Source organism: Puma concolor, chromosome B3, assembly GCF_028749965.1.
Source record: "Puma concolor isolate L17-30 chromosome B3, mPumCon1.1.hap2, whole genome shotgun sequence".
NCBI lineage: Eukaryota > Metazoa > Chordata > Mammalia > Carnivora > Felidae > Puma > Puma concolor.
This window is the reverse complement of record NC_141672.1, coordinates 63,606,478-63,620,460: the sequence shown is the minus strand read 5'-3', so window position 1 is coordinate 63,620,460 and position 13,983 is coordinate 63,606,478. Positions and strand designations below refer to the sequence as shown.

Sequence of the window (13,983 nt, the reverse complement as noted above, 5' to 3'; positions counted from 1 at the left end):
GTTGTTTGTAGGGTTTTTGGGGGACTGGGGGGGGGCCAGATTACCACCACAGATGGATTTTGCACACTTTCAGGATGGTTATTAAAAAGAGAAATGGAGGGGCGCCTGGGTGGCGCAGTCGGTTAAGCGTCCGACTTCAGCCAGGTCACGATCTCGCGGTCTGTGAGTTCGAGCCCTGCATCAGGCTCTGGGCTGATGGCTCGGAGCCTGGAGCCTGTTTCCGATTCTGTGTCTCCCTCTCTCTCTGCCCCTCCCCCGTTCATGCTCTGTCTCTCTCTGTCCCAAAAATAAATAAAAAACGTTGAAAAAAAAATTAAAAAAAAAAAAAAAGAGAAATGGAATATATGCCAGCCTGGATTTTCTTCTTTCCATATGATGAGAATTAAACTTTCTTGTCTTGGCCTGATTATTGGTTATGTAAAGCAAGGACTGATGACAATCTGTTAATGCCCGGACACCCTCTTTTCAGGTTTCTCTTTAAAAGCAAATCTCCATGGAAGTACGTAATTTCAGTCAATAAACTAGCCATTCCAAAATAGGCCTTTATGAGTGACTTCTTGAGATGCACTGGACACTACTCTGTGAGGTGTAAATAAATAGTTATGATCTGCTCTCAATTAAACAGTTGTCATAAACCAGAACTTGATTAAACTGCCAAATAAATACTTAACTGTAAACAATGCTATAGGATTTCAGAGACCAGAGGAAATCTTTTCTGAATAGGGTGGCCAGGAAAGGCTAGTTGAAGAAGGTGGGATTACCTCAATTATCTTGACGAATGGGTAGAATTTGGATTGGGATGATATGTTGGCTTGGGAGGAATGTAAGAAAAAAATGCAAAGGTTGCTAGAGTTTAAGGCTTATTCAAAAGAGTGAGAAACCGATTTTGTTGAGAGGATTTGAGCTAGAGAATGAGAAAGAAGTATAGATGTGAAAGATTTCAAAAATGAAAAAAAAAAAACAACCCACAATGCATGATGGGTGAATGCGAGTTTAGGAGTGAAGGTAAGAGGAAAACCCCAGATGCGAGGAGATGGTGGTAGCATGAATAGAAATAGAAAAGTGAAAGATTTGAGATGAAGGTGGAAGATAGAGTATTTCAGACATGTTGCTTTTGAGGTGCTTGTGGTATATTTAAGTCAGAGTGTCAACTGACAGATGGAAATGTAGCATTGGGACCTGCTTGGGCTAGGAAGCATGATTTGGAAGTCATCCGTGTAGCTGTGAAAGTAGGTGAGATTTCAAAAGTGAGCAATACAGAGAAAGAACACCTAGGCTGTGTGTAAACACATTTTTTAGATTTGTAAAACATTTTATCTCCAAGTGTTGTTTTTTTGATGAGAGCTGAAGATCTCACAAAGTGACATCTATTTGTTAAAATTCTCAGTGATTTTTCACTGATTTTTTTATTCCTTCCCAGAAAATAATGGACAACTTAATTTATGAAGAATGTAATAATTTGAACTATATGTCAGATTTTTTTTAAGCACAAAGAAACTATTTAAATGAATTATGCAGTTTTGCTTCTTGTGAAAGCATTTCTTTTCTGCTGAATGGCTTTCATGTTAAACTTCCACAGTTTTGTTCTTCTCAAACATTGGTACTGAGCAGGTCCTAAAGCTACAGAAAAACACCTCTACTATCCAGAGATACTGGGAAGTGAGTCATCTTGCGTGACCAAGTTTTAAATAGCCCAGGAGTAAGCTATTAAGAATCAGAAATAATTTTAATCTGTTTTAGGAAAGTTAAAAAAAAAATGAACCCTATGGTTCCTTGGTGTATTTAACTCTTTACCATAGCTTGACCTTTATTTAATGAAGATCGAGATGCAGATCATTTTACGCTTCGCTTATTTCACTTATGTTGAAATATATGTGATGTAAAAATAGAAGATAAAGGAATATAGGAGAGAGCTGGTAATTTAACAGTTGCTTTCCTTCAAAAGTTTGCTTATTTTTTCTTTTCATTTTCCTCTTTCTCACTTACAGTAATTTGGGGAGAGGGAACAATGGGAATATGAGTAAGAGACCAACAAATCTGGTGGTAAACAGAATGAGTTTAGTTTTCTTCTTTTGTAACTGGCAAATCTGTCATGTAAGCAGTTCTGAAAGAAGAATTCTAAAAGTGTTTTTGAGCAATATTAGCCTTTAATGGACATAATCGTTTTGGTGTTTAAGTTCTGTTGAGTTGAAGGAACATAAACCAAAAATGGATTCATTACTTAATAGTAAAGCTTGTTGTCAGCCGTTTAAAGTGATTTAAAAATGAATAAAAACAAAAAGGTCTAGAGATTGCTATAGCTTTAACTTTCAATTATATTTTAAGTTAAAACCTTTAGTAGAAATTATTTTGGATAAACATTAATTTTCTCTTAAGGCTTAATATAGGCCTTGCATATCTAACTTCGTATTACAGTTTTTTTCTTTCTTTTTTTTTCTTTAGCCGTTTGAATTAACATTCAGATAATTTGGAACATAAAATTAATTTTTTTCTTTGCTATTTGTCTTTTTATTAATAGAAATGGATGATGAAGACTGTGAAAGAAGAAGAATGGAATGTTTAGATGAAATGTCCAATCTAGAAAAACAGTTTACCGATCTCAAGGATCAGTAAGTAGTGATGTCAGAAGGTCATTGTCACTGAATCTCAACCATGTCACGTGTATACGGGCACAAGAGAAATTCTATTCACTGAACTATTTTTCTTTTTGTATTTTATGAGACTATTCTAAAAGAGGCTTCAACTATTTGCCTTCTGAAGACCTCATTAACTAAACTAAGGGTTTTGAGACAGGTTTGGGGGTGTATAATAAGATTTCTATGTGGATGTTGGTAATTAAAATGTTTTCCCTGGGTGGTTGGACCCTTGGTTCTAATTTGCTTCTTTCATTTCTTTGTTAAATGATTGAATAAAGGTAGCTTTTTAAAAATTTTAGAGTAACAGAATATTTCCCCAAAATGGCATGTGATTTTTGTTTTAATCAACATTGGGTAATACATACATGTTTTCACATTAGTTTGCCTCTGGAAGCAACTGTATAAGGTTGGCAGATATCCATCCTTACCTGTGAGAAAACTGATGCTCAGAGGAGTGAAGTGATTTGCCCATAGTTCATCAGCAAGTGATAAAGTAAGCCAGGCCTTCTGCTTCCTAGTACTAGTGACTAGTGACTTCCTAGTGACATTCCTTCCACTAAGGCATTACTTTGGAGGAAATATAGGGGAGTAGAAAGAGCACAGGCTCTGAATCCAGGCTTTTTTCAAAGATTAAAAAGGTGTAATAGTAGCTATTTTATTGTGAACTGTTAGGATTGTATGAGCAGTAGGTGAAATTCTTAGTCTTGGCTGGCACATAGTGTTTCTCCCCCTCTTTATAATGCCAGAACTCTTATGAGAAGTTGGTTACACAAGAATGGGCCCCAGTGATCTGAGAGAACAGAATAGATGCAGATATAGATTAAAAAAAAATCTTAAATGTGAGCTTTTACTTCAGAACTTGCTGGCAAGGTCATGGGGTATAGCTACGTGTTAGGAATTGTAAATGAAAGAAACTTCTGAGACTATAGACACCTAATTTATTTGGAAGCTGGCTCTTCAGTTCATTAATTCTTCATAATTTTGCTGTTTATTCTTTTCTCTTACCTCTTCCCTAGAGAGGCCCAGAGAACAGATGAAAACATGGTTAATATCTGGAATTGCCAGACTAAAAGGGGACAGATTTGTTTATCAAATGAATCCTGCTGTTTATGACATTTCTGGTCTTAACTTTCATTGGTATGAGAGGTGAACATATAAATGTTCCAAGCTAGTGCAACATATTGATATAAATAATCCAAAATTTAAAACTTTGGCTTTAAAAAACATGGTATCATTTTTTTATTCTAAAGATTTACATTATTGATTGTAAATTTGAATTAGTTTGGATCCCCAAGGGATCCATTATTTGGGCAACATGGAGAGTTCATCCAGAATCATTCTGGAAAAGAGGAAGCAAATTTGTATTTTTATATTTTAGCACTGGTAATCCATGAATGAATAATTCTCACACAGTTAAGATACACCTATTGAGCTTTTAAAGTGTATTTTATGGTTATCCAAGAAATGAAAAGTACTGTAAAGCTCTAATATAATATATTACAAAGGAGAACTTTGCACCTAGTCAGTCTTTAAGCCTACTCTTGCTCATCTTGGGGCTGGCAGTTGCCTTGAATTTTGCATTTTCATGGCTCATTACCAGCCATTTCTCCCACCAGCCTCATTCATCTCAGAAACATATTAACAGTAGACCCATTACCACTATTAATAGGATTCTTTCTCAAGAGATTGGTATCCAGGGGTGCCTGGGTGGCTCAGTTGGTTAAGTGTCCAACTTTGGCTCAGGTCATGATCTTAAACGGTTTGTGGGTTCGAGCCCTGCATCAGGCTCTCTGCTGACAGCTGGGAGCCTGGGGCCTGCTTTAGATTCTGTGTCTCCCTCTCTCTCTGCCCCTACCCTTCTCGTGCTCTGTCTCTCTCTCTCAAAAATAAACATTAAAAAAAAGAAGAAGAAATTGGTATTCAGAAATGTGTTTTAGAAAGAAATAATCCTTGCATCAGGTTTATAATTATCTTTTTTTTTTATCTGCCCCGATTGCATTGTTGCTATTTTTATTCTGTTGTACTGTGAGCAGTCTCAAATCCTCTGTAGAAGAGGTGGGAGATATAATGATACAGTGATAACAACAACATCAACAAATTCTCCTGCTTCTCCTGTTCTAGCACCAGAGGGCATAATAGCACTTCTTTCATAAGGCAGAAAATCCACCATTTGGCAGTTTGGATATTGGTGGAAGGTTCTTCCACTTCATTAAAAAAGATAGAGGAACTTACACTGCCCAAATTTTCATGTATTTCAATGTTCAGTATCCAGTAAACATTAATTGGGTATCTACTCTGAATAGTATTGTGGTTGCTGCTAAGGGACTCCTGATTCTTGGCTTTGGTGAGTTTATACTTGAATTTTAAGGTTGTTGAAATGATACTGATTTTGAGGAATCTATTCTTTTAAAAGGGTAGTTAATTGAATATTGTTAATTCACATAGCCTCTTCATTCAAGACACTGTTCACCTATTCAGGATACCTTATTGATATTTTAAGGCTGATGTTTTTCCAGTACATTCATCATTTGTATTGAATTTTTAGCATTTTGCCTGAAGTTGTATTTATGATTTCAAAAGCTATAACTATCACGTTATAGTTTTTTGACTTTGCACATTCGTTTATCATTGTATCTTGAGTTTTAGAAAAATTTAACCCAAAGATGATAATGTATTATTTTGGTAGTTAACTCAGATAATTTTTCCATTTTTGTTTAGAAAAATATTTATTGTATTAATACTCAAAGTTGCTCAAATACTTCAAAATCATATAAATCTTTATGCTAATTATAATGATCAATTATAGACATTCAATATTGATTTTCTTGTCTTTTTTTTAAGCTTCTATTTTAATTCTAGTTACCATACAGTGTTATATTAGTTTCAGGTCTACAATATAGTGATTCAATAATTCCATATATCGCCTGGTGCTCATCACAGGTGCATTCCTTGATCCCTATTGCCTATTTAACCCATCCTCCCAGCCCCCTCCCTGATTGTCTTAATTGTATTGGTTTATATTTTCTTTATCTTTTAAGTTTATTGATTTTTGAGAGAGTATGTGCAAGTGTGTGCAAGCGTGCATGACAGCAATTTGGGGAGGGGCAGAAGGAGAGGGAGAGAGAGAGAATCCCAAGCAGGCTCTGCACTCAGTGTGGGGCTCAGTCTAATGAACTGTGAGATTATGACCTGAGCTGAAATCAAGAGTTGGATGCTTAACCAACTAAAGGACCCAGGTGCCCCCACTTCATATTTTCACGAGGAAAGATAATTTTTATATGAAAGCCAGGTATTGTAATGTTTTCAAAAGCCAACTGCTAGTTATACTAACACCTACAAGCATAATCAGTGGTTTCTTTTAGAACTTACTACATGCCATCCTTGTGACATATTCTTCACCCTTGATAAAGTAATGAATGTCAAAAAAAAGAATTTACAAATGATCTTAAATTGTTAACCTGCTTTGAAATTTTTAGGATATCTATGAAATGCACAAAGCCAGGATTACAAGTGCCTTTTGTAAAGAATGACAATGTAGACATCCATCCTTAAAAAGAGTTCTATCCTGTAGGATTATTGCCAGAAGTAAACTTTGAGTTGTCTGTCATTGATAATCAAGGTGAAGTTAAAGGTGTGACAGCTGGCAAATTAGAGTATTTGTATGTAAACTCACAAATAGAGCAACAGGGGTTCCCAGCCCCATATTTCATTTCTGCATCCACTGAGCAACCATTTTGTTACACCTTCTTCATTTGCAGTCCAGACAAACTGGGTATGCCAGAACACAAGTTCTATAGCCATTGGTTTTTACCTTCATCACTCTACTTCCTCTTTGTTCTTTAAAAACCAAGTAGGCTGAATATTATAATACTGTTTTTCAGGAAAGGTGGAGAGAAGCCAGGGAATTTTTTATTTTGACAACTAGTAATGTTTATATCTAAAGTGTTCAAAATGATTTCTTTGTTTTTTAAAAAATTTTTTAGATGTTTATTTTTGAGAGAGAGAGAGAGAGAGAGAGACAGAATCTGAAGCAGGCTCCAGGCTCTGAGCTGTCAGCACAGAGCCCAACGCAGGGTTCAAACTCAGGAACCTGTGAGATCATGACCTGAGCCAAAGTCAGATGCCTAACCAACTGAGCCACCCAGGCGCCCCAATTTCTTTTGTTTCTTTTAAAAGTGTTTTAAATAACCTTTTCTCCTAGAATTGATTTATTGTTCTGCAGTTAAAACAAAACCAAACATGTAGAGTGCAAAAAAGTAGTAGCTTAGTTCTATTTTTTTTACTGAGTTAATTATTAAAGAATAATATATCTAAATATAAAATCTGCTTTGTGATTATGTGCATAAAGTCAAGTAATGTAACTGAGTTTTTCACTTAAGATCAAGAAAAAAATACACTTGGTAGGTTATTAGAATATGAATGATATTAGGAAGAGATAATGTTTAAAAATGGTATGTTAGCCTTTGTTGGGCTTTTAAAATTAATATTTTAATTTTTGCTTTGTTAAGACTTTATAAAGAACGATTAAGTCAGGTGGATGCAAAACTACAAGAAGTCATAGCTGGAAAAGCACCAGAATATTTGGAACCACTGGCAACTTTACAAGAAAATATGCAAATTCGTACAAAGGTAGCAGGTAGGAAAGTGAAACATCTTTTCCATTTAGTAGAATATGAACTCTTCACTAGATTTAAAAGGTGTTTGTCAAGTGAGTGTTTCTTGTTAGTGAAATCACAAATATATTTACAGTGAACAGAGCATTTCACTCAATCAGCCCACAATCATTTATTAAATGCCTCTTGCTTTCCTCTGCTGCTGTGGGATATCAGATTGCTAGCAGTGTTGTTGAGACGATACTTCCACATGTGAAACAATTAGAGACATGATACTTTTATTAAGAGCAACTGTTAGTATTTCAGTTGAATTTTCCTGTTACCTAAATTAAGATTCAACTTAGTACGCTTAGTACTTTTCATCTATAGGAGTGACAAGGATTTTTTTATTTATAAAAACATCGACAAAATGTTTGATCAGGATGTTATGGAATAGGGAATTAGTCTTCAACTCTGTAATTTAATGATAATTTATTACTTTGATAAGTTTGGTCACTCATTTGTGGCTACGAATAAATGAAAATATACTATACTTGTATGGTTAAGTTTCAGTCTTTTGTTATTATTGGAATCCAGCCTCAGAATTGTGTCCTAGCACACATGACAAAGGATATATCTGTTTGAAGATCACTTATGTTTTTTCATAGTTGGACTAAAACTGAATTTTAACTAATAGAGGTGCTGATTTTTTTTTCTTTTTAGGGGACACTAATTGATCCTCCTGTGCCTATTATGTAATACCTAAAGCATTGTTCATAATAGGTTCTTTTTGTATTATTTCTACCTTAAACCAAATTTTATTCTTGAATGCTTAATATTGAATATGTAGATGATATGATACTTAACTTGCTATTTTTACAAGTTGGCTTACCACACTCTGAAAAGTAAACAAGTCCTTAATTTTCTTTGACATTCTAAAAGAACTAAGTGATGCATAAAGCTATACCCATACATACTCAAGTAAATAAGTGCATACAAAACTGGTGAAATCTGAATAGTGTATGGATTGCATGAATGTCAATGTCTTGGCTTTGATATTGTACTCCAATTATGTAAGATATTATCATGGGGAAATGAGTGAAAGGTCCAAGGGAACTACCTGTACTATATTAAGTTGGCAACTTTTTGTCAATCTATATTCATTGCAAAATAAAAGTGAAAAAAAAAGAGGTTAAAAGAAGATAGTAAAAAAAAAAAAAAAAAAAACACAACTAAGTGAGACTTACTGGATGTTTAGGAAGAATTACTTGAATTAGTTATTCACTTTTCTACTATGTGGCCTCTTGTACAAAGAATATTGTGTGTGTGAATGTGTTGCTAATGGCATAGTTCCAGATATCTGTCCCATGCCTTTACTGTATAAGAAAGAATCACATTTCTAGGGTCAACTATGGGACTGAGTTTGGTGTATATATCTAGAGCCTTTGTTTGCCATTTTTGTGATGGTGTATTTGCACGCCACGTTTTATACTATTTTACACTATTGTTTCATACTATTGCATTGGTAGCTTGAAGTGAAACTCTCTTGAGCATCCATTCTCTAGAAAAATCAGGAGCACTCAAACATCATTATCAGTTTATACATTTTGTTGTATCAGTTTATACATTAAATCCTTTTGGAAGGTTTGGACTCTGAAAATAATAGTTAAAAAAAAATAGTGGTTTTGTTGGTCATGGTATCCACTTGTTACTTGGAGAATATGTGATTAATGAAACCAGAGTTTATTGACTATTTCCATTATGAGTCCTGAGAGATTACTTTTCATAGGAAAGGAGTTTTATTTTCATTTTGCTCATTCTCTATCAAACATTTTAGGAGTATTCTTTAGAAGAATGGAGTAAGAACTAAAATTTGCAGTGTAGTTTCTTCCTCACTCTTAAATTCTTAATTCTCTAGGCTGCTTTGATATGGATTTTAACTGAGCCTTTTTATTTTCAATTTTTAAAGATTAAGTTAGAATCACTTGTCAGTTTCTTCCTGACTCATCTTATAAAATACAGTTGGACAGAATTCCTGTAGGGAAGTGTTAACAAAACTCATTAATGCTAACGTAATCAGAGTAATTGTGTTTGGTTGCAGGAATCTATAGAGAGCTCTGCTTAGAATCTGTAAAGAACAAATATGAATGTGAAATTCAAGCCTCTCGCCAGCATTGTGAGGTACTGTTATATTACTTGTACTTTTAATCTAATTTCAACCCTTTAAGTCTTTCTGAGTGTGGTAGGTAAAGTAAATAAAATAAGTGAAACAAAATTAAATTGTACTTTAGTTTATCACTTGTATGATTTTTTTTTAATACAAGTGCAGCAGAAGCTGTATTGTAAATAGGACACAAAGAAGGGACCATAGAAAAGAATGAAGGGAGATAATTTTAGAAGTTTTGCAACTGTTACCTTAAAAAGACTTTGTCATGATCATGTCATTTGGCATTGCTGAAAATATTAGTGTAATTAGTATAATATTCAAGTTTAGACTAAAAAAGTGTGAATCTAGTGGTACAGTTGGAATGTTGGGCTTATTATTAATTTGACTCTCTAGATCTATTTCCTCATCTTAGGACAGAATTCTCTATTTATGGGGAAAAAATAGATGTATTTTTCTCTATGGAGAAAGTCTCTTTGGATAGTGTTTAAAACTAGTGCTCATTTTGCAGATAACTTTTCATATAACCTAGGTAAGATCATAAATACATTAGTGGAAATAAAATAACAAATTCTGTCATCATTCTTATCTTTTATTATTTTATTCCATCTTTGTAAATTATTAAAATATTAAGATTAGATTAAAAAATTATGGAATGTGTTTCATTTTATTTATTTGTTTGTTTATTTACTTATTTAATTTATTTTTGAGAGAGAGAGAGAGAGAGAGAGAGAGAGAGAAGGACAGAGAGAGAGGGAGACACAGAATCTCAAGGAGGCTCCAGGTTCCGAGTTGTCAGCACAGAGCCCTATGCAGGGCTTGAACTGATGAACTGTGAGAACATGACCTGAGCCAAAGTCAGACAACCCACTGAGCCACCCAGGCATCCCTCATTTTCTTGATTACAGCTGACATGAAACATCTTTTTGATGTTTACTGGCTGCTTGGATTTGTTTTCCTAAGAAGTGCCTGTTCATATCTTTTGCCTTTATGTTGGGGTGTTAGTGTTTTCCTCATCAACTGTAGAGGTTCTTTATATATTCTGGATATAAATGCTTTGCTGGTTATGTGCTTTGCAAATATTTTTACCCAGGCAATGGAATGTCTTTTCACTCTTTTTGATAACTTGGTGAACAAAAGTTTTACATTTTAATGTAGCTAAATTTATCATCTTTCCTTTATGATATGTGCTTTCTATGTCTTTCCCATTTTGAAGTAAAAAAAAATGTATTTTGCTTTTAAAGGTTGAAATTTTGCTTTTTAACGTTTAGATTGCTAGACTACCTCTAATTCATTTTTGCATGTGGTATAAAGTATGCATCTAGTTTGTTTTTGCATATGGATAGGTAATGTCGACACTGTTTATTCCATACTCTGTTGTTATACCATGAATCAGCAATTCCATCTTTTTCCCCCATCTTTTTTCCCCATCTTTTTTATATCAAATGTCCATTTACATGCCAGAGTGTTTCTAGCTGTTTGTTTGTTTTTTTTTTAATGTTTATTTATTTATTTTGGGGAGGAGTGGCATAGAGAAAGAGAAAGAGAGAGAGAGAATCCCAAGCAGGCTCTGTACTGTCAGCGCAGAGTCCAGCACAGGGCTTGATCTCACAGACTGTGAGATCATGACCTGAGCTGAAATCAAGAGTCAGACACTTAACCAACTGAGCCACCCAGACACCCCTGTTTATAGCCATTTAAATTTGTTTCATTTGTCTGTTTGACTGCTTCTGCACTGGTAGCATAATACCTTGCTTTCAGTCTAGTAAGTCTTGGTAGTTCAATAAACTGATAATTTTACCTTGCTCTTCTTACACTTGTTATTGTTAAAATTTTTTGTTCTTGTTTAGTAACATCTTTTAAAAAATTTACTTTTTATTTCTTGCTGCTGTATAAAAAATCATTTTGTATATTGATATTATATCCATCCTTATCTACCTCTCTTCTTAATTCTAATAATTTAATTACAAACTCATTAGATTTTCCATGTGGGTAGTAATGTCATTTGTTAATAATGGCAGTTTGTTTCTTCTATTCTGATCTTCCTCTTATTTGTTTTGTCTTAGTGGCACTGATAGAACATCATAAACTAGAAGCAGTGAAAGCAGATTGTGGTTGTGTTCTTGATTTTAAGGGAGTGCTTCTTATGGTTTTCCAATATTTACTGTTGGGTTTTGGTAAATACTCTTTATCAAGTTAAGGAAATTTACTTTTATTTCTTATTTTCTAAGTTTTTTTTTTTTTTTTTTTTTTTACCATGATAGTTGTTATATTGTATTAAAGGCTTTGTCTACATCTGTTGATTAGTCATGTTTTTTGCTCTTAATGTATTTTCTAATGTTAAACCATCCTTGGATTCCTGGAATAATTATTTTTACTGTGAATTATCAGATTCAGTTTGCTAATATTTTGTTTAGAAGCTTCATTTCTATGTTTATCAGTGAGACTTAATTTTTAAGTCTCATACTGTCCTTGATTTGATCTCAAGATCCATAAAATGAGTTAGGAATATCCCATATTTTTCTCTTCCATAGAAATATGTAGTTAAGATTGCATCCATCAGTTCCATGGGTGCTTAGTACATCTTGTCTTTGTATATTTTTAAACAGCCTCATACTTATAGAAAAGTTGCAAGAAAGTACAAAAGAACTTTTCTGATGAAGATGACAATGAGTTGGCAACATGATGCACCATCACCCCTGAATACAACAAATGAAGGACACTCTCCTGTATAACGATACTATAATCATCAAAATCAGGAAATGTACACTGATACATTACTACTGTCTAATCCTCAGACCCCATTTAAGTTTCAGCCGTTGTCCCAACAATACCCTTTAGAACAAAGAGATCCAGTTCAGGATCACTTGTCTTTGTCTTTGCATTTAGTTGTCATGTCTTGTTTCCTTCTATGTAGAACAATTCTTTGGTCTTACCTTGACTTTCATGGTCTTTACAAATTTGAAATGTTCAGTCCAGTTATTATATAGAATGTCAGTTTTGAATTGGTCTGCTTTTTCTTCATGATTAGAGTTGGGTTTTGCCTCTCAGTAAGAGTATCACAATAGTGATGTGTTTTTCTTACTGAATTCTATTAGGTAACCCACAATTTTGATATGTACCATTATTGGTGATGTACACTTTGATCACTTGACTTCAGTGGTGTCTTCCAGGTTTCTCTAAGTAAACTTACTGTTTTTACTTATTGTGATTAATAAGTACTTCGGGGAGAAATACTTTGTGCGAGTATCTTATTCCTCATAATACTTTCCGTTCATTTATTTATGTATGGACTTATCCTAATTTTTTGTCTGCTTCATCTTTCAGTTACTGAAGGAGGTGTGTTAGAATTCTCCGTGTGTTGGTGGATTTGTTAATACCTCCTTTATTATTTTTTTTATTATTATTTTCTTCTTTATGCCCTAAGAAAATCCACATACTGTTCTTTTCACAATAGTAAAGTCATTCACCATTTCAGATCTGGAGGCCAAAGGTACTGATAATGAGATGCCCCACAATGCATGTCCACTGTTGTGGATTCCTTTGATCAAAAAGGATGGTACAGTCCTGGGGACTGAATGCTCATGATTCCAGAGCTCCCAGCTGAAACTTATCTCCTGTGGAATTTCTTTTATCTTTTTCTTTTTTTTTCTTAAAAAAATTTTTTTTAACTGTGGTTAAGAACACTTAATATGAGATGTATCCTATTAACAAATATCGAGTGTGTAATACAATATTTTTAACTATAGGCACACTTTTGTACAACAGACCTCTAGAACTTAATCATGATGTATAACTGAAACTTTATACCCATTGAACAGCAACTCTCCATTTCCCCTTTCCCCTAGCCTTTGGCAACCACCATTCTACTCTCTGCTTCTACGTGTTTGACTAGTTTGTATATCTTATATAAGTGGTATCATGCAATACCTGTCTGTATGTGACTGGCTTATTTCATTTAGTATATTATCCTCAGGGTTGATCCATGTTGTAGCACATGGCAGGACTTCGTAATTTTTAAAAAATGTTTATTTATTTTGAGAAAGAGAGAAAGAGTGTGAGCGGAGGAGAGGCAGAGAGAGAGAGAGAGAGAGGAGAAAGAGAGAGAGAGAGAGAGAGAGCGAGCGAGCGAGAGAGAGAGAGAGAATATCCTAAGAAGGCTCTTTGCTGTCAGAGCAGAGCCAGGTGTGTGACTTGATCTCCGGAACTGTGAGATCATGAGCTGAACCAAGATAAGAGTTAGATGTCCCTGGATGTTCTAATTTTTTTTGACTGAATAATATTTCATTGTATGTATATATCATATTTTCTTTACCCATTCGTCCTTCAGTGTACATTTAGGTTGTTTTCCACATCTTGGCCATTGTGAATAGTGCTGAAATGAACATAGGAGTGCAAATCTCTTTGAGATCCTGATTTCAGTTCTTTTGGGAGTATACTCAGAAGTAGAATGGCTGGATCATTTCGTTCTATTTTTAATTTTTTAGGGAACTGCCATACTGTCTTCCATAGTGACCACACTATTTTATAATTCTGCCATCTGTGCACAAGGGTTCCAATTTCTCCATATCCTTACCAACACTTATCTTTT

At 34.3% G+C, this 13,983-nt stretch overlaps 1 protein-coding gene across 7 annotated transcripts in view; it reads left to right on the top strand.

Annotated features, from left to right (window-relative positions):
* Positions 1 to 13,983, top strand: part of BRMS1L (BRMS1 like transcriptional repressor) — a 35,453-nt gene that overhangs the window by 1,009 nt on the left and 20,461 nt on the right. For all 7 annotated transcript variants that reach the window (XR_015252421.1, XR_015252420.1, XR_015252422.1 and 4 more), the window contains exons 2-4: positions 2,519 to 2,609; positions 7,145 to 7,272; positions 9,330 to 9,409. Coding sequence is in view for 2 of the 7 variants with exons in the window: in XM_086709911.1 (XP_086566037.1) it covers positions 2,519 to 2,609; positions 7,145 to 7,272; positions 9,330 to 9,409 (299 nt within the window). In the remaining 5 variants the exon portion in view is untranslated. The remainder of the gene's footprint in view (positions 1 to 2,518; positions 2,610 to 7,144; positions 7,273 to 9,329; positions 9,410 to 13,983) is intronic.